General features: G+C 50.6%; 1 protein-coding gene and 1 long non-coding RNA gene across 6 annotated transcripts in view; one reads left to right on the forward strand and one right to left on the reverse strand.

Annotated features, from left to right (window-relative positions):
* Positions 1-3,735: 3,735 nt before the first annotated feature.
* Positions 3,736-13,618, reverse strand: LOC132684578 (uncharacterized). The gene is made up of 4 exons (XR_009612732.3): positions 13,512-13,618; positions 12,824-12,918; positions 6,159-6,223; positions 3,736-5,238 (listed from the first exon to the last, which is right to left on the reverse strand). It is a non-coding gene; the product is annotated as an uncharacterized LOC132684578 (long non-coding RNA).
* Positions 13,619-16,652: 3,034 nt separating this feature from the next.
* Positions 16,653-26,214, forward strand: part of CRTAC1 (cartilage acidic protein 1) — a 159,628-nt gene continuing 150,066 nt past the window's right edge. For 2 of the 5 annotated variants that reach the window (XM_078434689.2, XM_078434690.2), the window contains exon 1: positions 16,654-16,842. In XM_078434689.2, the coding sequence (XP_078290815.1) occupies positions 16,819-16,842 (24 nt within the window). In that variant the 5' untranslated portion in view covers positions 16,654-16,818. Of the gene's footprint in view, positions 16,843-26,214 lie in introns of all 5 variants that reach the window. The other 3 variants (XM_078434692.2, XM_078434691.2, XM_078434688.1) reach the window with 2 other exon arrangements.

The raw sequence follows: 26,214 nt of genomic DNA on the forward strand, positions 1-26,214 counted from the left end.
CATTTCTCTCATTCTTTCTTAATCTAAAAAATAAGAAAGAAAGCTTTCCTAGTGTGTATAATACACACTGACAGAAAGACATATATAAGTAAATGCATCTGTATATTGGGAGACATATGTGTATTTTGGCAGCTCAATGCCTGTGTATTAATAAAGATGCATCCTCATAACCTTTGGTGGCAAAGATCACGGTTGTCTGGGGCTGGGGGTAAAGGGAGATTGACCGGGATGAGGGGTGATGGAAATGTTCTATATACCAATTATGGTATATACACGTGCCAAAATTCATCCATCTAAATGAATGCTTACTATATATATGTTACTGTAAGCAGTTTGTACTTCAATAAAGTTGACTTTTTTAAGTGTAGGCTTTTTTATTTTTTAATGTTTATTTTATTATTTTTGAGAGAGAGTGTGACAGTGCGGGAGGGGCAGAGAGAGAGAGAGGGAGACGGAGGATCCGAAGCACGCTCTGGCCTGACAGCAGCGAGCCTGACGTGGGGCTCATACCCACAAACCACAAGATCATCACCTGAGCCTAAGTCGGACGCTTATCTGACTGAGCCACCCAGGCACCCCCATCAGGCTCTGTTCTAAGTACTTTACAGAATGAGCTCGTTGGACCCTCACAACAAGCCTGTGGTATAAGGGCTATGACGGTCCCATTTTATAGATCAGAAAGGAAGGTTAGCTAGAAGCCCAAGATGGCACAGCTAAAAAAGTAACAAAACAGGACTCAGCACCCAGGCAGGCTGGCATCAGGGCCCCTGCTCTTTGACACTGAACTAAACTACCTCTTAATGTGATAGCAAGAAACCAGGTCCTGTGTAAATGTGGACTGTGTGCCACACAGCAGAGGTGCCCGTCGAGTGCCTGGGACCAGCCAGCAGGCAGAGCGAAACCGGCTGTCCCTGGAACTTCGTTGCACAGCACCCACACCACAAGGCTCTGCTCCACTGTTCCCCACCCTCCACACTCCTCGCGTCTGTCAGTCCCGTCTCTAGTGTTTTCCAACTGCCCGGTTTTAGGAAGCACCCACTGATGCCTTCTCGCCTAGTGCTGGAGACAGACTTGAACATTTAAACCACTCTGCCTGTCCCCAAGAGATATTAATAGAAAATAAATATGTGTGTGTGATTTCCTGAAGTTCTTCTATGTTTCAGAAGCTGGAGATGGCCTCCTCATGACCTGTGTGCTTCCCGTAAGCCAGGGTTCTGTGTGAGGAGAGCACTGGACCAGATTTCAGGAGTTCAAGCATGGACTTTGCGACTGAGTTGCTGTGTGATGTGAGGAAAGTTACTTCCCTTCTTCTGGGCCTCAGTTTTCTCACCTAAAACAACAGGGGTTTAGATCAGTTCAGGGATTCTTTGCTGATGGATCCCTGGGAAATCCATGGATGGGCTTCAAATGTTCAAGGAATCCTCCAAAATTTGTATGCAGAGCGTTTTGTGTATGTGGCTTCAGGGGCCCATAGATTCTTCTGATTTTCAAAGGGACATGCTATTATTCTAAAATTTCAGCATCACTTGCCTGCCAAAATCTTGTCTAGTTCTAAAAGTCTAAGATTCTACGTGTTAATCTAAGTCTTTGTACTGCACACCAGCCTGGAACCTTCATTTACAGAGAATGACAAAAGAGACCCAGGACATTTGTGGCAAAGAGAGGACTAGCACATGAGTCTCCTGGTTGTAGTGCAGTCTTTTTCATTCATTCACTCATTTATTCATTCACTCGCCGTATATCCATTATGATAATTGTGTGTTATTCAAATGATAAGTTTTGACATACGGCATGAGTCCCTACAATGCTCCAGGGTCTAACACAGCACCTAGCACATAATAAATACTTGGTGGATGGAACAGTGAGCAGAGAAGCTAACCAGGTCCCGGGAATGGGAATGTGGGGAGAAAAGGCTGAACCCCAAATTAGGAGATCCAAGTTTTGGCCTCAGCATGGCTCCACTCAAAGCCTCTTCCGCTCCGCCCTTCTTTTTCCATCTGTGAAATGAGGGAATAGACTAGCTAAGCTCCAAGGCCCCTTCTGGATTTAAGATTCCAGGATGTCAAGACTGGCTCTGACTACTTAGATGGAGCTGGGAAACAGCAGTGCCTAAGAGCTCCCCAACCCCCGGGGAGGCCGCTAGCTTGGTGTATGAGTTATCTACTGTGCTGTAACAAATTAGCCTAAATTTCAGCAACTTAAAACAAAAGGGCGCCTGGGTGGCTCAGTCAGTTAAGCGGCTGACTTTTGGTTTCGCCTCAGGTCATGATCTCACGGTTCACAGGTCTGAGCTCCACGTGGGTCTCTGTCCTGAGCATGTGGAGCCTGCTTGGTATTCTCTCTCTCTCTCTCTCTCTCTCTCTCTCTCTCTCTGTGTGTGTGTGTGTGTGTATGTGTGTGTGCGTGTCTGCCCTCTCCTCTTTCTCTCTCTCTTTCTCTCACTGAAACCCTGCTGCCCAGCACAGCCCTGCAAGGATGAGGACAGAGCTGGGCGGGGGGTGGGGGGATGGGGGGGAGTGAGGGCTCATCGGAAGCTACCCAAATAACCCAGGAAAACCTCAATTAGCCAGAGAAGAGTAAGATAGTGCCTTCACTTAATCACAATTTTTTCCCTCTTCAACTACCCCCCCCCATACATAAATCTAAATACTATGGCTGATGATAAGGAGACAAAAGGCAAGCAAGTATATTGCTGTTAAAGAATTTAAAAAACCCTCACAGGGTCTATACCTATGAGCTTGCATTCTGTCTACATCAAAAATATCATGAGATACTGAAAAATCCAGAATTATCAATGAATGATCTGTTACCTTTATTTTTGCTTGCTAAGAAAGAAACGTGAAATAAAACATTTTAGGAAGTTTTTAAAAATTAACATTTCTAACAATGCAGCCTTTCTGCTGAACTTGCATCTAATTAGGAAATTAAATTAACCAGACGATTTCACTTCCTCAGTAAATGGGATTGGATTTCTTGTGGTGGCGACTCAGACTCTTTTCTCGATTTCCTTGACATATCCGGCTCTTCCCATCCGTCTTTCATTCCTCCTGCTACCTGGAATTCTTTCTGATCCTGCAGTTAGAGTAGGAAGAGGTGGGTTCTAGTCTGTTCCGGGGCATGTCTCTTACATCCAGGACATGTGGCCTCTCTGAGCTCCTTTTCCCTCAGAGATTAAAGCAGATGATTCTTTAGGTCCCTTTCATTCTAGGACTCCCTACACTGACTATTCTCTCCCTCTTTGCTTTCTAAAATCCAACCACTTTTTCAAGATGCAAGTAAAACGCTTATCACTACCTTGGAGCCTCCCTTATCTCTGTAAACACAAGTGATCTCTTGCTTCTCTATGATACTGCAATTAGATGTTACATTGTTTTATGTATTGTGTGTAATATATATGCACATTTTGTCTCTATAACCAAACCCTAAGCTCTTTGAGGATAGGGGTCTGGTATTTCTCATTTTTATATCCCTTAGCACTGCACCTGGCACATAGTAGGTGCTCATTCTGTGGTTTGAAGGAAATCCAAAGTGTTGTGGTTTTGCAGGACACAGGTGTATTGGATGCCCTTAGCCAGCAGGGGGAGCGCGTCTGCTCCTTAAAAGAAGAAACGCTCTGAACCTTTACTCTGTGGAGAGCTGATGGATAGATTTACCTCTGAGAATGAGAGGCCCATGGGACTGGGATGAACGCAGGGACGAAGGAGAGCCTGTTATTTCTCACCAAGAAGCCACCATTTATTTTGTAAACTTGGTAAACAGAATAACATCTCAAGAACAGAAAGTAACCTTCATGATAAATTCAGAGCATTTCCTATCTCTAAAGCTTGCATGGAGTTACAACGGGGATACGTTCTTGATTAAACACTGTGTACCTTGGGGCATTAAGTCTATGATAAATTGGGAGATAGGGACCCACAACCTCATTTCTTTTAAGGATATTTAATTATAAAATTCTATAACAAAATTACAGCCTTATTAAAATGGTTTCTCACCAAAGAGAGGGTCTAGAAAGAGGATACAATGCCAATGGTAGCTTTTGGGTTTTCCAAGATCTCTCCCTGTGCCGCTGCACTCTATTCAGGGGTCAGCAAGAGGAGACAAACATCTCCCTTCAGAAAATAGCCCCTTGGGGAACGGAGTCTCTCTCTTCATCTACCCCCATGATTATGGGGTGCCAGGCAGCTAGGATCCCAGTATGCAGAGATGTCTGGTGGATAAACTAGCTTCTCTTTAAAAGGACAAACACCTGCCAGTAATGAGTGACGCATTAGTCACTCACACCTTAGTATGAATCATACCGATCATTTTATTCTGGCACCCCTCCAAAATGGGGCGTCAGGAATGGTCAGTTTCGTTGTATACTAAACGAAGTTGTGATTCTAGAGCACTGGATTCTCTGGGGGAGGAAAGCCAGGGTGATGACCCTTTATGGAAGGCCTTTGTGCAGGCAGAGAATGGTGTGGGGGTAAGGAACAGAGGGAGCCCCAAGAGGTAGGTGATTGTGCCAAGAACCATGGTGACAGTAACCATCCCTGGGTTTTTCCAAGAGCCTGCTCCATAACCAGTCAAACCATGTGCCCCAATTTCTCATGAGGAAAATACAGCTCTTTGGCTTTCCTGGCACGTTTCCTCCTCCACCACCAAGAAGCAGAAATAGGCAATCCTGGTGGTTTGACCTTGGGGTCTGGGTCTTTGTTTCACCTCTCAGAGACTGAGACCGGATGTCCTCAACCAGCAAGTAGGGAGGGTCGTCTGACTCCCCTCCGAAGAAATACGCTGCTAAGGACATTGCTCTGGTGCACAGTGAGCCCTCAGCCACCGCCACCGCTGCTGCTGTCAGTGCCCGGCACACGAGCAGCCCTCGAGAACCACTGGCTGCTGCAATTACAGAATCATTCTGGGCCCTGTACCCGGGGTCGGCCTGCGACACAGGGTCTGCTGCTCATTACTTACATCCACATTAGCTTTTCACCCCTCAGCTGCCTAATTAGGAGCCAGAGCGTGGTGCTGGAAAAAAACAAGAAATCTGACAACCCCAGCTGTGCTCTCCCTTCCCCGTCACTGTGCGAACGGAGCAGTGCTCCTCAGGAGGTGGGCACCACTTCTAGGAATTAAACATTCCGGAGCATCAGGTGGGGATGGTCTGTAAGTGCCGGATGCTTTGTGGCAAAGCCCCATCACGTGCTGGCTATGTGACTTCAGGCAAGTCGCTTAATTTCCTTTGCTGTTTCTTCTCATCTGCAAAATAAAGACCATGAGGACCTGACGCCACCCACGCCCGTTCGGTGCCCGATGTAGAGTAGGAATTCAGTCAACATTAGCTTCCTTCCCCGCCAACTCTTTCTCCTGCTCCCCCCACCCTCCTAGGGCCCAAAACGTCAGAGCTATAGGGAATCTGAAAAACGGCCAGCTCTGTCTTATCTTTCCAGATTAAGGAAGGACATAGAGCAAGACAGAGGCGGCCCAGGATGAGAGGTCAGGCCGCCCCCTCCCAGTCCGTGCTCTGCCGTCACATGACCGTAGTGGGGCTGTCAGCTCAGGGTTCAAGTCTCCTGGTTTCATTTACCCTGGTCTGTGGCTCTCCTCATTCTCTGAAATTATATCAAGGAAGCTTTAACGACCATCAGCCACGGTGGTTTTTCCTTTCTGAGGTCACTCACATCTTTGGCTAGAAACTCATCTGTGTAAGCATCTGTATTCTGCGCAGATTTGCAGCGGAGCCTAGGAATTGTGCCTGGGTCTGGGCTTCTCCTTACAAGTGCGGGATTCTAAATTCAAATTCACAAACTGAAGCCTGTTTTCTGGAGCATGGCCAAATGTGGATGAGTGAGAACAGGCAGTTTATAATCCTGAGATGCTAATCTACCTTTCCAGGTTCTGACTGTGGTGGAGGAAGTAATAAAGTTGGAGAACAGAATAGGTTCCAAGCCTGAATGACCAATTAAGCCTCTTTTTAAATGACCAAGAGCAATATCTATAAGATACAAGCTAATTACAAGAATTAACAACAACCACTACCAAAAACCCCCAGACGCTTCAACTACATCAAATGCTGAGGACCAGAAATGCAAGGCATCTTAACAAGACGATCTCAGAGAGTGCCTAGCCCTGAGAGGACAACGTGGTAAATTAATGGGACAGTGAGGAACGGGGCTTACCTCGACGCACCCTGGATGGATGGTTGGAATAGCATCTTTGAGGAGGTGACCACATGAGTTGAGACCTGCGTAATGAGTAATAAGCGACGGGTGAACCTGAGAGAACATTCCACACAGAGGGCACAGCAAGTGCCAGGGCCCAGTTTGAGGATGATCGTGAAGAATAGAGAGCAGGTCAGAGTGGCTACAGCTCAGGGAGCCAGGGCTGCGGTATGAGATCGGAGAAGGAGGCAGTGCCCCAATGGTGTAAGGGAGAGGGAGGCAAGATATGGAATGGTCAGGTAAAAACGGTCTCTGAGGACAGACAAACCTGGATTTGAATCCCAACTTTAAGATTTACCAGCCGCATGACCTTGCGCAGGTCATTTAACCTCTGAGCCTCAGCTTCCTCATCTTTGAAATGGGGATGCTGTTAATAGAACCCACCTCACATGGTTACGTGAGGAATAAGTGACACAAGCCATTGGGGTACACTTGGCAATCAGTAAGTTCCAACCTCTACTACGGGCTTCTTATCATGGACCCTCCCCGCCCACCCCTCCAGGCCCTGGACCCAGTTCAGCCGCCACCACTCAGGATACCACCAGGTGGCAGTCTTTCAAGCTTTTCCAGCTTCACCAGTGCCTGGTCCTGCCTGGTTTGTCCTTGTTTTTACCCGTTAGGGAAGTACAAAGACCCAAAGACTCTTTGGGGGCAGAGACTGGTTGGGTACAGGGTGACTGGAAATGTTCAAGGAATATTCTCTTCTTTCAGCAAGAAAATGTAATGGCGAGAATACCAAGTCACACCTGCAGAATACCGATTCTAGCCTCTACTTCACCTGCAGACCAGTCGAGCTTGGCAGTGCATTTGCTCACTCTGGGCCCCAATCGTCCCCGTCTACCTGTACCATGGTATCATTGTGAGGCCCAAGTGAGGCACCGTGTGCGGAATGGCTAGAGTCTGCCTAGAATGTACTGTACAGCTTTGCCACTTAGCTTGCTGTTTACTTAACCTCAGCCTTTTCGTCCGTAAGACGGGCATAGTAATTAGAATCGTAGGCTTGTAGGGATGATTGGAGCGCTAAAAGCACATGAACAGCACCCAGCACATGCAAGCGCGGCTCAGTGTGTGCTGTTACCATTGGTAAAGTACCGTGTAGGTAGATCGGCTTATGAGCACAGGCTGTGGGGGCTTTGGGTGTGGTGTGTGCTGGGGAGCGTTTGACACGGGATGAGCTCTCCGAAGGCCACGAGTAAGCAGAGAGAGGGGAGAGCTCTACATGGAGACGGGGAGGGAAGGCGTCCAGTAACCAAGCCAGGGAAACCTCTCCTGCCCTGCAGTTCCCAGGAGAGGCTGCAGGATGAAGGAGGAGGGGTGTCACCTGCAGGCCACATCTCCCCAGCCCGATTCTATTCCCTATCTCTTTCTGCATGAGTTCAGCATCAATTCCCTGCTGTGTTGTAAGCTCCTTGAAGGCAGAGAAGGTCTCATCCATCTTTGTTCCCCCACTGGCCTAACACAGAGCCCACACCTAACAAGCTCTGAATAAATGCTGGCGGAGGCCCATCCATTCTGGACCGTGTAGCGAATTGGTCACATCCCAGAAACCCCTGGGCTGTGCACTGAGCTGGAACTCCTCCGACCCAGGCTACGAATTGGATGCTCTGCCTGTGACCCGGGGGTGTTGGTGTCTCTGTGCTAATGTCCTTATCTGTAAATGTGTGCAGAGCACGCCACAAGCACGGGCAAGAGAAAAGGCACAGATACCAGCTGGATTTCCCAGGCTTGCCATTTGTCCTGGACCTTTCCCTCTTGCCTGGAAGGCTCTCTGGAGGGGGCGCTTGGTAGCGAGCGCTGTGTAGTGGGGAGGACCGGCAGAGTCATGGGGAAGAGCGGCAGGTACAATGAAATAGACTCGGCATGCCAAAAAAAGAGCACCCACATTCCTAGGCCTCCTCTGCCATATGAGAATTTTGCTGAGAGGGAGGGATCACTCCCTCTTTCTGGGCCCGTTTTCTCAACTCCACTACAGGGAAAATATAAATACCCACTTCTTTGTCGTAAAGGGCATAGTGCCCGGCCCACAGAAAGCGCTTAAATGCTCGTTGACTATCCCGACGAGGCAGCGCATGAGACAAGGCTTTGTAAATACTGGAGCAGCTCTGTTAAAACTTCTCTGCCAAAGTACTCTCAAAGCAGAAGAAAGGGTATCCCACAGCCCCAGCCCAAGGGTCTGGAGGGATCTCACCCAACAGGAAGTTTGAAAGGTCTTTTGTCTAAAAGATGCACGTACAGTGCATTTGCATTCAACTCTGTGATGTATCTAGATTTATCAAAATGGAAAGCGTATTTTCAATTTCTTACCAGTTAAATTATCTACCAACACCTCCTCTTGCCCCCTGCCCCTAGCACATCTTCCGGTAAAAATGGGTAGTCCAGGAAGACGTGGTGCTTTTATCTGGGGTAATTTGTGGTCCTGGAATACTCCCCAAACATCCCTGTTTAAGGAGCACGATGAAAAAGCACTCTTCAGGTTTCATTATTTGCATTTAATCTTGTGGTGGGCCAGCCTCTGCACCCTGCTTTGCTGAGGTAAAATACTTGGCCTTTGTCTGTTTGGGTCCAATCAACTCCCGAGGGTCCAGAATGAGCTCCCTCCCTGCACGCTGCAGTGCTCACGGGGCCAGCCAGCAGGCAGTAATTGGACAGATCAGACAACAAACAGCCTGCGGGGCTCTCTACTCGGAACTCAATGCTGTTACTGCTGTTTTTGTTGCCTGAACCTCTGGCCCCCTGCCTCCCTGGGGCCTGCCCTCCCCTCCCTGCTCCAGCCCATAGCCTTGTCTTTGAGATTTTGCCTGCCTCCTGAGATGCCCTAAACTGCACCTCCCCCCCAAAAACCTGTGCCCCAGCTTTCCAGGCAGCCGTTGTTGCCACCTCGCTGGAAAGCCGAATTGTGCTCCAGCCCTTAAAGAGCTCCAGGGGAGCAGTTTCTACAACCTCTGCAGGAATCTGGTTCTAACATCTCACAACTCTCGAGGAGAAGAAAGCCTTCTTTTCATGAAATCTCAATTCCTTTCTGTTGCAATGAGCATGGAGTTGCTTTTATTCTCTATGGTTAGAGCTACACTTAAACAACCATAATTCCTCACGATTTTCTCCTCGCTCACCAGTGTGTGGAATGTTGGCTTTGCTTCTGCTGGTCAGCCTTCATCTACCATGTGCACGGCCCTGGGGCAGGGCTGGGCTCTTCTTGCCTCTGAGGAGTAAGTGGAGTGACACTGAAACAGAGTGGACCCTGCCATCACAGGGGTAGGGCTGAGCCAACAGTGACCCTGCGCTTCTTTGGGTGTCTGGAAGAAGTGACTGAAATGACCCCGTTGAGGGTCTCTGGTGTGCCAGACCCTAAAGATGTTTATGGGATATGTAAAGCCAGGTCTCTCTGAAAGGAGCAATTACTTGCTCGGCTCTGGACAGTAGGCACTGCCCAAGAGACATCAGTTTGCATCCCAGCTCTGCTTTTCGTTAGCTGAGCCAGGCTGGGCAGGCCACTCACCCCTTCGAGCCATCATTTGTGTCAATGAGGATTTTTTTTTTTAATTCTGTAAAGTTCTGCACAAATTGAAAGACTTACTGTAGATCGGGTGGAGAGATTATGTAGGCAGGGGTACCTACAGATCTGCCAGTGCAGGAATATAAAAGTGAGATGCTGAAGGTCTGGGTGGGAAGAGAAAGAGATGAAAGTGAGTGGCATTTCAAAGGAAGGACAGGCAGGTGGAGGGGACAGATTGTGCACTGAGATTGGAGGAAAGAGAATGACAACAGGTACCATTTATGGAACGCTCACGATGTACCAGGCGCTCTGCTAAGTGCTTTGCCTACGTTATCTCATGTGTTCCTTATGAAAGTCCTGTAATCGTTTTTACTGTCCTCCTTTTACCCCGGCATCTGGCCGGTCATAGCAATACCTCCAGACCCTGAAACTGAACCTGCGAGAAATCCATTCTATCTTGAATAGAATGTGGTGTCAAGATGAGGATAGAGTTTTAGGGCAAATCAGGAAAGAACCAAGAGGTGCAGGGAGAAGCAGTGGGGGGAAGGGAGTACTCCACAAACCACGGTTAATGAAATCACGATGGAGTAATAAAAAATAATGCCCCTTGCAATTTCAAACATGGATTCCTTTCCCCAGACGCCATCAATTCTTGTCCACCTGTTCTTGTTAGCCCTCTGCTTCTAACCCACCTCCTCTCCAAATGGTCTGACTCCTCCCTCCTCCCTCTCTTTTCCCAATGGCTCCTCCCTCCCTCGCTCCCTCCCTCACTCCCTCTCTTCCCCGCCACCCAATTACCCTTTCCATCTTCTTTTGTGTCAATACTTGACTCTTTTTTTTTTTTTTAAGTTTATTTATTCTTTTTGTAGAGAGACAGAGCATGAGCCGGGGAAGGGCAGAGAGAGAGAGGGAGAAAGAGACAGAATCCCAAGCAGGCTCCAGACTGTCAGCACAGAGCCCGACACAGTGCTTGAACTCACGAACCATGAGATCATGACCTGAGCCGAAAACAAGAGTCAGACCCTCAGCTGACTGAGCCACCCAGGCACCCTGATACTTGACTCTTTCTTGATGACAAGATCTTCATATTCAGTTTACACATTCAAAACAGATTAGAAACATTCTCCTCCGCCCTTTGCTTCCTCTCCAAAATCCTTCCTCCCCTTTCTCTCTCCTCCTGGTTCTTTCCCTCTTTTTATTTTCACCTTCCTGTTCACTTTCCTCTCCTGTTCACTTTTCACACATTTCTCTCTTCCCTTAGGATGAAACTGGCCAGGGCACTCCCAGCCCGGGGGCCCCTTGGCATATGCTGCTGGCAAATGCCTGCTTCCACTCCCCAACTGCTAAAGGCTTTTTTATTATTATTCTTTAAACCACGACCATGAGTTCATGTCTGTCAGAAACCTGGCTGGGTTGGCAGCTGGAGATGCCAGACCAGGAGTGGCTGGAACCTGGATCAAGATCTACCCACCAAGGCAGGGCCAGGATCTTGGGAGGTCCTGGCAGCTGATGGTAGGAGGAAGTGAGGCCAGGTTGGGGGAATATCAGAGGAAGCTGGCATGAGGCGGTCAGTGGGCAGAGGCTCAGGAAGGCAGTTGATATCAGGGATATGAGGCAGCAGGTGCTAATGACTCAGCTACAGGGAGGGAAGAATCTGGACCCCAGAATCCTAAACACCTGGGTCATGTGGTTGGGTACCAGGATGGGAGAATGAGACAGAGACCCAGTTATTGGAGCAGGAGTACCAAACAGAGCTCAGTCAGAAGAAAAAGGTAAGAGCCGGTACTAGGACCTGGAGCAAAGGCAAGGCAGGACCAAGGTCAGCAACAAGGCCAGCCTTAAGATTCAAGATGAAGCTTTCCTGCTGCTGACCTTGGGCTCCAGGGAGCCCCCTGACCATGAAAGCTATTGCTGGCTGGCCATCTCAAGCACGAATAGAGAGCTGTGCAGTCGGGGGTTCTCCATGGCCCTGCCTTGTCCCTGTGTCATACTCTTAGCCAGCCTCTCCGATTGCAAAGCCACCCTGCAACAGTGTGGGAAAACTTCAAAGCATCCAAGCCACCTGGGTACAGAGTAACATGATTATCAGACGTCTACCCGCAGCATCGCTCCCAGGCTCCCCCACGCCCCACCCCGCAGCCCTAAGAGGCTCTGACCTTTCTAACTAGCTTTTCTAGGATTCCATAATGCTCTCCTTTTTCCAGTCTCCTTTCACAGGTCTGCCCTCTCTCCACCTGGACAAGTTTCCTGTAGCATGCACTCCCATTCTAAGCTGTTCTGAATGAGCTCTCTCCGGCCAGCTGCAAGTCCACCACGGTTTGTGGCTTCTCTACAAGATCTGCACCTTCATCCCTACCTGCCTCCCCTCATAAATCCATTCCGTGCATCTGTCACTTCTAAGCCACTGTTCACACAAGTGCATCTGAAACTCGCCAGCCATCTGATAAGTACATGTTCCTTAGAAGAAAGGACTACAGCACATTACAAGTTGGTTGGAGAAGGAGTCATTTCTCCACTGTCCCTTAAACTCCTCACTTCTTTCAGTGTGTGGTTTCTCACTCGCAACTTTGGTGAGGCTGTCGCTTGCCCTCACCAAACCATTCTTTTCTTTGGGGGCAACCAAAGCTAATTCCACAAATCCCTCATCTGCAACTCCCAAGTTCTCAAATCTCTCAAAATCAAGAGGTGGATTTTTGTTTTGTTTTCTTTGTGAGTCTGTTGCCAAAACTCAGCTGGTGACAAAACCTGACCTAAACTGATGGGAAGCCACTTGATCCTCACACCTGCTTAAGTGAGAACATTCATGTATCTTACTGCAAAAATATTAGTGCCTCCTGTTAAGGGATACTGCCCAAGACCCCACAGGGGACGTTTCAGAGTGTATGGTACATTTCTGAATTCTAAAACACCTTTGGCTTCAAGGGCTGCAGATAAGGGCTTGGGGAACTGTAGCAACCTCTCTGTTCTTTTGCAACAGACCTGTTGGAACAGAAGCATCTCTAAGATCTGAGATTCCCTGGCCTTTTCTTTCCATCTGGAGAGTGAGAAGACAGCCAGGTGGATCAGTGAGGGTGACGAGAAAAGCAAGGATAGCAAATCTTCTGATGTGGAGAAAGAAGGGCTGACTTACTGTGACTCTAAGTGGCTCGTGTAACCCATCTGAGGCTGGACTGCGGGAGGGAGCTCGTTCCCAAGAGTCCCTGTTCCAAAAGGCTTTCAAGATAACTGAAATGACACACACAAAATGTCTTGAGCTTTTAGAAAACAAAGTGCCACATTAACTTTTTAGTATTTCTTAAAGTAAATATGTTTAACTGGAATAAATTAATCAGCGAACACCGTGTGTTCACTCAGTGCCCAATTTCACACCGGCTTCCATGAAGTAGTCAAGTGTAAGATACAAACTCTGGGCTCAAAGGGGCTTCCATTCAGATAGGATGGCCCAGTTTTATGCCTAAGAAATAATTAGAAAACTGGAGTGCTAAGATGTTGCAGACCTGCAGGAGAGCAGAAGAGGCCAAGCTTGCTGGCCAGAGTGGTTTGGGAAGGTGGTGTGGGAGATGAGATTTAGTCTGGGTGTCAAAAGATGAGAAAATCTCTTAGGCAAGTGTCCCAGATAAGAATGCACATTTGTGGGAGAATAGTATGGAGAGAGACGTCACCAGTGGAGAAGGCTGGAGTCAGGGTATTGGGAGGAGACTGAACATGCCAGATTGGGTAAGGAGTGGGTTGAAAAACGTGTGTGTCTGTCTGCTTATGCAGTCATAACAAAATACTACAGACTGGATGGCTTATACAACAGAAATGTATTTTCTCACAGCTGGAGGCTGGAAGTCCCAGGTCAAGGCTCCGGCAGGTTTGGTTTCCTCAGATGCCTCTCTCCTTGGCTTACAGATGGCCACTTCTCTCTTTGTCCTCACATGACCTTTCTTCTGTCCACGTGCAGAGAGAGAGAGAGGGAAACCTCCAGTGTTTCTTTATTTTTTTTTGTAAGGACACCAATCCTAAGGATTAGGGTTCTACTCGGTGATCTCATTTAATCTTAATTACCTCCTTAAAGGCTCTATCTCCAAATACAGTCACATTGGGAGTTAAGGCTTTAACATATGAATTTGGAGGCGGGGTGGGGTGGAGAGACACAATTCAGTCCATAACAGTGTGCGTGTGTCCCGAGAAAGCAGGGTGTATCTGGGCAGTTTGTGAGGGCAAGATGTCTACAATGAGGCAGGGCAGGGCTAGACTCTGAGTGGACACAGACATGAACTGAGTGAATGGACATGGAGGACATTAGAGGAATTAGAAATTATAGGACCAGGTCTGCTTGGTCCACAGGCTCAACCCTCCCAAGTTCAAGTGCAGAAACCAGATTGCATTCCCTAGAGAACTTCCTGGAAAGAATGTCTCCGTCATTTCCTGCATTTCTCTGTCCTTCCCCAGCACCTCTGGTCTGTTGCACCCTTACTTGTCTAGCTGCAGGGAAGTGTGACATCATTATAGAGCTGTTTTGTGCAGACAGCCTATTCACATCTGGATGACTGATGCTGATAATTACTGCATTGGTTACTAAATCTGCTGGGTTTAGGTGAGGCGAGGCTCCACAGCTGGGGCTGCTGCTCACAGCTTCACCAGCAGAGAGAGAGGTGAGAACAAAAACCAAGAAAGGTGTGCTTAGGTGCTTGGGATTGAGTGAAACTGGTTAATTACCAGTCACTTGCTATCTCCCTGAGTTGAAGTTTCTAGCTAAGGAACACTCATTGATCAGACAGAACAGGACAACCTGCAACTTACCTCCACACTAAGAGGGTGGTGGGAACCAAGATGCAGAAACAAGCATGGAGGTGGCCTCTGGGATGCCAGGGGCATCCATATGACTCAGATGCCCTCCGAACAGGATGACGGCGTGATACAGCAGCAGACCGGACTCCTTAAGGAAAGAGCTCTGAATCAGGTGTGTCCTTGGGGCAGAGTTTCTGCTAAGTGAAGGTTCTTAATTTGGGGTCTTAGATTAACTTTTAAGGGTCCATGAACCCCCTAAATTTGCACGGCAACATGTATGCGTGTATGTGATTGACCATTTTTCTGAGAAACAAACCCCTACCATTAATCAGATTCTTGAAATGCTCAAAAGAGTTGATCTCCCAAAGGGAAAAGATTATACACCACTGCCCTAGACCCCCAGAGAAACAGGTTGACATTGGGCAGAGCCCCAGGAAAGACTTGAGATCCCTAATGATCCTGACATGATACTCAGAGATGTGTTTGCGTGTGTGTGCGCATGCATGTGTGTTTATAGATTTTTCTAGAGGGAGGATTCAACAGTTTTTGCCAGATTCTCAAAAGGGTCCACAACCCTCAAAAGACTAAGAACCTGAGCTAGTTCCAGTTCCAAGACTAAGAACCTTACCTATTTCTTTCCAGAGGACAGTCACAGAGACCAGAAAACAGGGCCCAAAGTAGCCTCTGGTAGTTCTGCTAAAACCTGGCGATAAGTGGGGCCAGGGGCTAGTTGGCAGGAGGGTCTCCATTAAACACACACACACACACACACACACACACACACACACACACAACCAAAGACCACATTGGAGTCATTTTAAGAGTCCAGTGCCCAGAAGCCAGAGTGATGGTCACAAAGCCCTCAACAGATGAAAAAAACAGTCCTAGCTCCCTCCTTTCTGATGGTGTATTCCCAGGTCTTTCTCTTCCAGTGCCCCCTGCCCCAGCTTTCAGAAACGCACAGACTTTACTCATGGAAGCTCAAATTTCATCCAATAAATCCTTACTGATCACCTACTATGTGCCAGGTCTATTCTAGGCGCAAAACAAAGGACTTGTCTTCAGAGTGTTATCGACCTAGGCCCATTTCCTGCCCAACACACGGGTATTTTGGGCACTGCTGACCTGGCGCTTAGCCGGCACAGCCCCTGGTCCAGAGAGACTGAAACCATCTCGGCCACTGCAGCGGGCTGGGGGTCGAGGTGGGGGTTAGCAGTACCTGTGAGAAAAGCGGTGAGAGGGACTGGAAGGACCCGAGCGGGTAGGCCTACCGGTAGACCCCAGATTAAGCTCAGCCCCGGCGCTGCCGGGGTGGGGACACGGCGGAGGCACTGCCGGCGGCTCGCCGGAACTGGGGGAAGGGGCTGCGGCCCGCCGCCTCCGCCGCCTCGGCCGCCTCGGCCGCCACGCCTGCTCTCCGAGCCGTGCTCGCCCGCTCCCCGCCCTCTGGGGCCGTCGCGAAGCTCGGCTCTCCATACTGAGCAGTCCCCGGGAGGCGTTCGGACACGTTTCCAGGCCGGATAAAGATCGGCTCAGCGCTCGCTCCGCAGCGCGAAATCGCGCCATCAGCGCGCCACGCGCGGCCGCTACGGCCCTGCCCGGCGACGCCAGATCACTATCTGGGGGGGGGAAAGGCAAGGCAGCGCCGCCGCTCCCGCCGCCACCCTCGGCCCTGCGCGCTGGGGTGGCCGCGGGGCCCAGGGGCTCGCCTCCCTCCCCTCCCCCCTGGCCTGCGTTCTCGGCGCTTCCTCCCGAGGGACCCCCGCTTCCCGCCGGCCCGGGGCCCCCAGCGCCCCGCCAGGCGCCCTCGCCGCCACCCTCCCCCGGCCGCCCGCCCCCCCAGCCAGGCCCCGCTGCCTCCTGAAGGTTACGCGACGCAGCCGCGGGGTGCGGGGGGCGCCCGCCCTCGCCGCCGCCTGCGCCGCCTGCGCCGCCGCCCACCCCAGCGCCCGCCGCGCCGCGCCGCGCCGCGCCGGCCCGGCCCGGCCCGGCTGCCGGCTGCTGCCACCGCAATCCCCGCTCCTAAATCAGCGCGGGGAGGCGTCCCCTCCCCCCACCGGCTGCCCGGGCTCCCCGCGCCGCGATTGGCCGTGCGGGCGCCCCCCGCCCCGGGCCCCCCCGCTCCAGCTGCCGCGCCATTGGCTGCGGGTCTCCGCCAGCCTTTACATAAGACCGGGCGCGCTCGAGTGGAGTTGTATAAAGCGAGCGAGCGGTGGCGGGGCGGGAGGCTCGAGGCCAGCCCGGGACCGGGGCTGGGAGCTGGAAGGCGGCGGCGGCGGCGGCGGCGGCGGAGGCAGTGAGTGCCCGCGCTCCGACGCCCCCAGGCGGTGGGGCTGAGAGAGCCCCAAGATGGCTCCGAGCGCTGACCTCGGCGTGAGTACCCGCTCCCGTGCCCCCACTCCCTCAGGCGGAGAAAGTTTCTCCCGCTCTGCGCGCCCCTCCCGACTCGCCCGCAAGGGTGGCGGGGATGCCGCCGGGGAACCGGGAAAACGGACACCGCCACTGAAGGCGGCGGCTGTGTGTCCAACTTGCGCAGGACTCGACCGGCGCGCCGAGCCTCCCCCGCGGGCTGGGGGCGAGGCGGGCGCGGGGCTGGAGGTGGAGGAGAGGTGGAAGCGGGGGTGTGCGGACGACAGCCCACTCAGCTGGCAGGGAAGGTGTTGGGGGCGCCCTGGAGGTCAGCCGTTTGGGGAGGGGGGCACTGGGGCTGCCAGGGGGGCGGAGCAGGTGAGGAAGGATGTGCTGGGGGTATTTGGGAGTCACCCAGCTGGGCTCAGCTCCGAGCCGGGGAAGCTACTGGCCTCGACCAGTAGTAGCTCACCCACTACGCTGCTAGGATGGGGAAGAGCCCCGGGGAGCCTGTGCTTCTTCCCCGGGGAAGCCGAGCTCCTAGGCACAGCGCTCCGTGGCCGAGAGCTCCAGGAGCCAGCCCCGCGAGCAGCGTAGCTGCCAGCTGCCTTTGCTGGACCGAGGTGTGGTCTCCTCGCTCGCAGCCTGTTTCAGGCAAACCAGCTTCAGGCATTCCAGGGGGGAACGGGGGTCTTCCTCGGCCCTTGGGGGCACATGGAGGCATTGATGGGGCAGCAGGCCAGACTTGGGGGCATGCCCAACAATGCAGCTCGCTTCTTCGCAGTACATACAGTAGTTGGGAACCCTGCTTAGTCCCGTTTCTGCAAAAACCAACTCAAGAGTCCAGAGTCATCCCAGCCTGGATGGGAGCCTCCCAGAGTGGTCGGGAAAGGCTCCTGAGGTTGGAGGGGGGTGGGGGCGCTCCCCTTCCTCAGGGAATGACTAATGAATATTGCTGGCGCCTGTGGTGGAGTGTGCACCTAGTGTGGCTCCTGTGCGTCCCAGGAGGTGCTTCTGCTCTCCAGGCAGGACACGTTCTCGAGTCACACTTGAGATGTCTTCTGGGATGGGTGCAGGACTTCCCAAGTGAAGCCGGGTGGAAAAGAAGGGGAAAAGGTTCCAAGAATGGGGGACAGCTCTGTAGTGCCGCCTTGAATTTGGGGAACTCACGTGGGGAGACAAATGCTGCTGATGGGAGATTTTTTTACCCTGATGCCTTGGGGCTGGACATACCCAAGACTGAACCAGAGTGAATTCAGAGTCTTGCTGTACGTCACTCTTGGCCCTGAGGAAGGGGATGATGGAGGATGGAAAAGTGGGAACATGGTAGTTCTTCCAATATACCTTTTGAGGAAGCATTTTCTCTCTCTCTGGCTTAAGAACATCATTCTGGCAGCAGGTCCCAAAGTCAATTTAAGAAGCAATGAAGGGGGTTTAGGGTCTTGAGGCTGGCGCAGTGGACCACAATTAGAATATTCTGGTTTCCAGTTGGCACTGATGGACTCTGGAGAAGGTCAAAGGCATGCTCCTCAGTTGGGGTATATCCTTCACCTGTATACCATTCCTGAACATGAGTGGGTGTTTTGAACTCCTAGAGGAGCTGCTTCAACCTGGAGATCTTTTAGGGGGGTTATCAGTCCATAACCCCAGACCCAGCTCCATTCTCTGCCTGCAGTCAACGTTTTCTGCTACATTTCCCAACACCTTCTCTCCAATGTGGATTTGTGCAGCGAAATACCTGCTTGTTGCTCTTTCTTCCCTTCTCTCCATCTGGGTTGCACCTGGTGTTCTGAACCCTGATGTTTATTTTGTGGCATCTTGATGTTTGCTTAAGATGTCCCATCCTGCACAGGTTGCCTGTAAATGTGTGGACCAATAGTCTGTGTAATTCTAGGGAGTGAAACATACGCTGTTGTGGAGAGAGGACCAGGGACCACAAAGGCAGTACTATGAAAGTGCTTATGACAGTCTCCTGTTCTCAATCTTCCTTGCTGCCTGCTGAAGCGATCAGGGGTTAAAGGTGAAGCAGGCTCCTTGGTGTCCAGTAGGGGACGCCAAAGGCACCCAGGTCAAGACTTTCCCACTTCTTGCTGTTCACTGACCATGGTAACTAAACCTCTAAGCAAGCCGAGACCACAGCCCCCAACCCTCACCTTCATGATTGAAGCCCTTCTACCACAGGCTTCCTGGACATCAGGTGGTCCTGTCATCTCAGGTGCAATGGGGCAGATGCACGTACAACATTCCAAGGACAGAGAGCTAGTACTCAGCCCCACCTGCTCTCTGAGATCATTCCTTTGTGCTTGGTTCTGGTGTGTCCTTTGAACTTGTTAGCAGCTCCTGGAGTCCAAGAGCATTAGGGCTAGAAGGGAGGATCCTTGAAGAGCATCTAGTCCAACCTCATCCCATCCCCAGCACTCACATGCATACTTAATTTACAGATGAGAAAGCTGAAGCCCAGTGAAGGCGAGTGTCTGGTCCAAGGTCACAATGGCTCTTTGATGGAAGACACTGGATGAGGTTTCAGGATTTCCAGTTCTCTGCTCAGAGCTCTTTCTACTCTGTGACCTGCTTCCTCCCTTTTTACTATGGAGATGGACGTGTGTTCTTGGCACACTAGGTACTCGTAGCTGCTGACATCGGTCAATTAACAAAATTAGTAAATTTGGGGAAATTGCCTTCAAATCAATTATTCAGAGTGAGGAGCAGATAAAGTTCTTGTAATGTACATATGCAGGTAATAGAAATTCCTAGTGGTTTTTTTCCCTTTCGTCCATTATCTTATCTCATTATTCCAAGCAGTCTTTTAGGCAGAGACAAAGCAACTCCAGTTCTGCGTCCATGCATGTAGGAATCAGAAGTGCCCAGTCCCTCTCTGTGGCCTTGAAACCCAAGTCAAAGCTCTTCCTTTCTTTCACAAAGGCGTGCTGGAGTAGGGTCTCCCTGTCCTGCATCATACCACTGCCGCTGACACCTCCATTACTCAGATACTGGGTGGAGTGGAGAGTTCCCAACAGTTATTTGCCCATTTCCCCATCTTTGCTGCTCCCAGCTCAAGGTCAGAGTGCTAGGATGTTCTATTTTTGCAAAATTCTCGTATTAGGGCTTCTTGGGTGACCTGGAAGATGCTACCATTTCCACTGCCCTTTTTCTGTTCTGTAAGTCTGACTGTCGACATCTGAGCTGGGCCCTGGGAAGGAGGTTTGCTGAGTAGCCTGTGGGCCGCCCCTCCATTTCCTCTCCCCACCCCGTTCCTTTGCACACTGCATGGAGCTCCTCTGGGTTCCTCCCAGAGCCTCAGCAGACTTGGTGGCGACCCTCAGAAGGAACTAGTGCCTGCCAAGCCCCAGAATTCTGAGAGCCAGATCCTCTTCTGTCCCTAAAGCTCACCCAAGGGATGCTTGTTGCCAGGGAAGATGCTTGAGTTTCCTCTTCTCCTCCAGGCTCACAGGCAAGTTGGGTCTTAGTCTTCAAGGGGGGAGGGAGGTAGTAAGATTACGTGGACCACCAGACAGCAACAGCCCCTCCTTTAAGAAGTGGGGTTCTGAGAGACCATGCTTGAGATCCACGCCAGCTCCCGGCTCTAGCTGAAGAAATGTGCCTGCATTCCCAAGGCTTGGTCTAGTCTGGATAAGGAGAAGAATATAATTACGTAAAATATGGCTGTAGCATAGGATCTCTAGATTTTGGTTTAATGGAGGAGAGGACATAGAGTTTGAGAAGTGGCATTAGACCCTGAGAAATCAAGAAGCCACTCGTTTCGCGAGCCCCACTGGATGGCTGACCCTTACCTTACTCTCATTGGGAAGGCAATCCGTGGAGTAGAAGGGACACAGGCTTAGGATCTGGCTCCCGCACTTACTGGCTTAGAGACTTTGGACAAACTGCTTAACCTCTGCATGCCTCAGTTTCCTCCTCTGCAAAATGGTGAAGATGGCAGCCCTGTGATGAGGGTAGGATGGACAGTGAAGAGCAAGGAAGATAGTCTCTAACATGCCTCTGCCCTCAGTAAGACATAAAAAGGTATTCAGCTGGAAGGGGATATTGTTGTGGGATCACTGGGAACCACACCGAGGCCTCCTTTTCCAAGCAAGCGAGGCCAAGTGTCCAGGTTTGCATATCAGCCCTCTGCTCACAGCAACATCTGGGCTTATGGACAAGGCCTTCCTGGCAGGGCTCCCTCCTTGCCTTCTTCCTTCCCCCACCTTGGGGCTTCGTTTGGGGGTTCTGCCATACTTGGGGAAAAGAAATTTTACAGGTCCCAGGATAATTCTGAATGTGATGAAGGGCCCTGAGCTATTGATTCCTAAGGAAGGATCTTTGTGCTGGGAGAAGCCTTCCCCGAGCCCAGTGATTTAAGAGTGCTGACAAATCTGTGCTCACCGAGCCTCCTGCAGGCTGCAGATACAGGCTTCCAGGCCAGCCGGGGCTCTGCGAGGGATTTCTGGGGAGCCTGGCTGGTTGCTTAGGGGACATAAACCTGTGAACTCTCCTTAGGAAAAAGTATGAAATCAATTGGCTTATTATCACACCCAACACACCCTGGACCACTTAGGGCAGTTAAGAAATGAGAAGCAGCAAAGGACTTGGAGGCTGTATTTGAAAACCATACAGAAAGGTGTGAAGCGTTTGGGGACAGGAAGTTCACACTGAACCACTCGTGATCTTGACCTTATTGAAGCTCTTCGGCACTGACTAGGAGGCCTACTTTGCCTCCCAGACATTTGGCAGTATCTGGAGATACTGGTTGTCACCACTGGGCTAGAGAGTGCTACTACCATCCAATGGGTAGAGGCCAGGGATGAGGCTAAATATCCTATAATGCATAGGACAGCCCCCCAACAAAAAAATCGGCCTAAAATGTCAGCAATGCCAGGCTGCGGAACCTGGACTGGAGCAGTGCCACACAGAATCGTAGCATGCTAGAAATGGGAGGAATTTCAGATGCGTTCTCATCCCGCTCTCCCATTTCACAGTTGAGAACACTAAGATCTAGAGAGGTAAAAAAAAAAAAAAAACTAGCAAGGGTCCTACAGCAAGCGGGCGGCCATGCTGGTCTGGAACTCAGATCTGCTGTTTGCTGAGACCAACTTACAGACTCTCTCAAAGATGTTGTGAAGATTCACTGTGAGCTGTGAAAACACTTAGAAAATTATAAAGAGACTATTATTAATATTGCTATTATTAAGAATTTGGGAGTTTGGAAAGTTCTATTTCTGACTGTGCCACTGACTCATTGTGTAACATTGGGCGCATCATTCCCCCACCCCCAGGCCTCTCTGAGTGTGCGTGTGTGTGGATGGCGGGTGGTCTTAGCAAATGGTAAGTACATCATAATCATTATCTTTAGAGAAAAGTACAAAGATTTGCCCTTCAAAAACCCTAGGCACTTAAAAAGGAGAAGATAAAAATTTTCCTTGAAAGACATCATGTTGACTTCGTAAGAAGCAAAACGTTTTCTTCTTGGAAAAATTCCAGTACCCTGGCCCTGTAAGTTGGTTCCAGCCCAGGAAATCTGATCAACATCCGGAGGACAAACTGATAGCTCCACAAATGACAAGCGATTGGATTTGTCCCCTCTCCCTCCGGGAGGGGGGAGGTGGGAACTTCTTCACCCTTTCCTGCTCAACCCTCTTGGCACAGGGAAGTTCTGCAAAGAACTTCACTGGAGGGTTGAGAAGGCGTGTCATTAATTAGTAAAACCTTGTTTACTTAACAGACAAATTCTTAAAGATCTCTTCCAAGGGACGTTTTGACATATTACTTTAATTAGCCACAGAAGAATTGCAAGTACAGAGAGTGTATAAAATGACCCTTCCTGTTGTTTCTAGTTACTGTTATCTTTGTTTGCACCCAACAAGTACAGTGACAAGGTCATGGGAATCACCGCTGAGCTCAAGGTGTCCCGTTGACCAAGGGAGAGACTGTGGGGACTTCCACCCTAACAGCAGCCTCCACCTGCCTGGAGAGCAGCCCCCAAGTGGAGCTTCCTCCCTCGGCATCCCTTCCCTGCCTTGCTTTGATGTCTTCTTTATAAGGACCTGTTGTGCCAGGTGAATCCTGACTCAGCTGTCTGGGTAGGAAACAAGCCTGGGAGCCCCATCCCCACCTAAATGGGGAGAAAAGCTCCTTCAAGATTGATAGGAGCGGCCTCGGTTGGTGTTTTTCACTGAAGGCCCATCTCTGGTCTCGCTCTCTGTGCACTGAGGATTGGAGGTAGGCAGTCACTTGAGTCTCTCCTTAGAGGATCAAGGTTACACTCTGGTCAATCCCTGTAATCAGAGGAGCTAAGCAGACAGGCCCTTTCCGTCACCTACAGATTCGTTGTCTAAGTGACGTCGCATTCCCTTTCATCCTGGTCTCTAAGAACAGACTTTCTTGGAAATCGTAATCATGCACCTCTCCTCTGAGAAGCTATATATGTCCAAGCAGGCTTTTGCAAGTGGGGACACAAGAGTCCCTGAGAAGGAGAAATACTGCCTCGTAAGCAGTGTCAAGGCAGGCACTGTGTCTTTTGTTCTTAGCCATAATAACCTCAGTGCCTGGCATGGTGCTTGGCACATGGAAGAACTCCGTGGCTGCTTGAATAAATAGGTGAATGTGGGTGGCTGTTCTGGGGCAGAGGTGACTCTTGGTATGAAAGCGGATCTCCAAACTGGCCAGTCTTCCTTCTGGCTCCTTCTTCCCAGAGGGCTCTAGAGACCTCAAGGTCCCACTGCTCAAGCAGGGGTTGAGGAGTTCAGGCAGGGCCCACCCTACAAGGTGGTGGCAGGCTCTGAGCCTTGGGCAAGGCTGAGTTTCTCCTCCTCTTTACCACCCTCCACGCGCTCACTCCCCTTCCCTCCACCTTCCCACCAGGCTGCTGCAGGGAAGCTCAGTGTAAGTATGACTTTGCTTTCAGCTGATAGAATAGATGAGAATTTGGATTTCCACTGAAGACAGACTAGGGAGGGAATCACTGCTTCACCAAAAGATTCCCAGGGGCATGCTTCTAAATAGCAAGGTCCACTAATGCATTTTAAGTGATTTAGGAAAAAAACAAAAAAACAAAAATCCCTGACCCGTAGACTCTTAGGCCTGGAAAAGAAGTCTGGAGGTCGTCCAGTGCCATGCCACTGCCCTGCCCCAGGACGCCAGTCCCCTCTGTGAAACTTTTCAGAAGCTCACTCACTTTTCAGAAGCACAGCCTACCCGTCCTGAACACTGCTGCCCCAAATCTAAATCGCTCTGTCTCATTAAAAACAATTTTTTTTTTAATAAAATGCAAGTCTGATCATGTCTTAGCCAACGCCAAACCCTCTCCCATTGTATGACTCCAGGCTCCTGACCTTGCAGGCTCCACAGGCCACAGCTGCTGCCTCCACCTTTTCCCACACCCTGCACTCCACACCCCCGACCCTGCATTCCAGCAACAACTGCCCTTGCCTAGTGCACACAAGCCTTGATCTGTAAATCCACCTGGAATGCAGCTCCCTTGGAATCTCAGTTTTCCTTCCTTCCTTCTACCTGCCCTTCCTACCCGCCTCCCTAGACAACTCCTCCTCTTACAGGCTGCAGCTGCACGTTGTACCTGTTGCTGCTCTGAGCTTATCCCTCCGAATTGTGCCTCACCCCTGCTCAACTATAAGATCCTGGAGGTCAGGAGCCATGCCTTAGCTGTCATTTCTGACCTGGCCCGTGGGCATCTACTGTTTGAGCATGCATGTGTATGTATATGTCAGTAAATGGAGGGGTCCTGTGTGTGGAAGGCAGTGCTGAAGAAGCCAAAGAACTCCACCAGCCTCCCTAGACAAATGAGTCACAGAAAGAAGCCTATCTCTCGAAGTCTGACAGTCCCCAGGCATTCCATTCAACTTTGGCAACTACTTCTGGAAGGGGAGTACCTGGTGGGCCTGGGCTCCACCTCCTGAACTGCATTCCTTCATTCAACATTTGTTAGCAGTAGTAATAGTGTGATTGCTGTTACCGTCACCTACCATGTACGGACTTTGTGTTTGCCAGGCACTGTGCTCAGCACTTAACAGGCATTATCTCATTTCATTTCCCGTTTCACAGACCAGGGAGTCTAAGCAATTAACAATACTTCTGAGGCACCTGCTGTGTGCCCTGTGCGTAAGGCTGGGAGACTCCATTTGTCCTCTCACTTTCGGTAACCCCGTTTCATTAGCCTGCTAGTCTCTGTGGCACCTCCTAGCCTGGGTCCCCTGAGTTTTCCTCTGGCTTTTCTGGAGCAGGACCAAGTCTGCTTCCTATCCGTGAGTGCAGCTGCAGGCAGCATGTGGTGTTTTCCCCAGGTAGAGGGAAAGAGAAGGAAACCTTATATTTTCTGGGTGCTGGGGAAGATGCATAGGACTTGGTGGCCCCTCAGGTGGGGGGCGGCGGTGGGGGGGCAGATTCCGAAAGTCTAGCATTTGGCGATGCAGAAGATGAGGACAGAGACAAGGTGGAGAGACACCCATGACTGAGGCCTCAGAACATATACTCCGTGGGGCAAGGCCTTTATTTTGTTTTCAGTTGTCTTCCCAGTGTTGGGCACAGTGCCTGATACGGTGTGGGTGTGTGGGAATATGGAATGAATAAATGAGTGAGTGACTGAGGGGCACCTCCAGCTTTCTCTCCCACTTGGGCACAGTATTTGCTTCCCAGCTGGCATCTCAGCTTCCAGCTGCACCCTCCCATGGCTTCCTCCACACCCCACTGCTACACTGGGCTTTCTAACACACCACCCCCAGCTGGGTGGTTCCCTAACCACTCGGGCTAGTACTGCTCATGAGACCGCCTCTCTTTTCCAGCCTCCTCAGCCACCCTCCTTCCCAAAGATTGCCCTGCCCCATCCTGTGCTCCAGCCACACAGAGCCTCCTTGCACAGCACAAGCCTGCTTGTCCACGCCTCATGCCGGCCCCTCAGCCCGGGACACTTTCTCCACCTTCTCCCCTTGGCCAACTCACCACTGCCTCTCTCTTGGGCCCCCCCTGCCACCGCAGGCAATGGTGCTTGCTCCTTCCACTGCGTTCCCATCTCACTTGGTTTAAGACAAGTTTGGTATAGTGAGAGAAGGTGTCTGTCTAGTGTAGTGTCCAGAATACCAATTCTGGAGCCGGTGTGCTTAGACACAAAATCTGGCTCCACTACGTACTAGCTTTGTGACCTTAAGCAGGTTACTTAACCTCGCTGTGCCTTTGTTTCCTCATCTGTGAAATGGGGTCAGGAACAATACCTACCTCACAAGGTTACTATGAAGATTGAATGAGATCATCTGGGCGAAGGTTTAGAGTAGTGCCTGGCACCTAGTCAGTAGTTAGGTAAGTGTTCATATTACTAGCCGTTCCTCATGTGGTACTTGTTATGCAGAATTGCAGTGGAGATCTGTTTGCCTGGTGTACAGAGTCCCATGA

The sequence above is a fragment of the Panthera onca genome, chromosome D2 (genome assembly GCF_046562875.1).
Source record: "Panthera onca isolate mPanOnc1 chromosome D2, mPanOnc1 haplotype 2, whole genome shotgun sequence".
Taxonomy (NCBI): Eukaryota; Metazoa; Chordata; class Mammalia; order Carnivora; family Felidae; genus Panthera; species Panthera onca.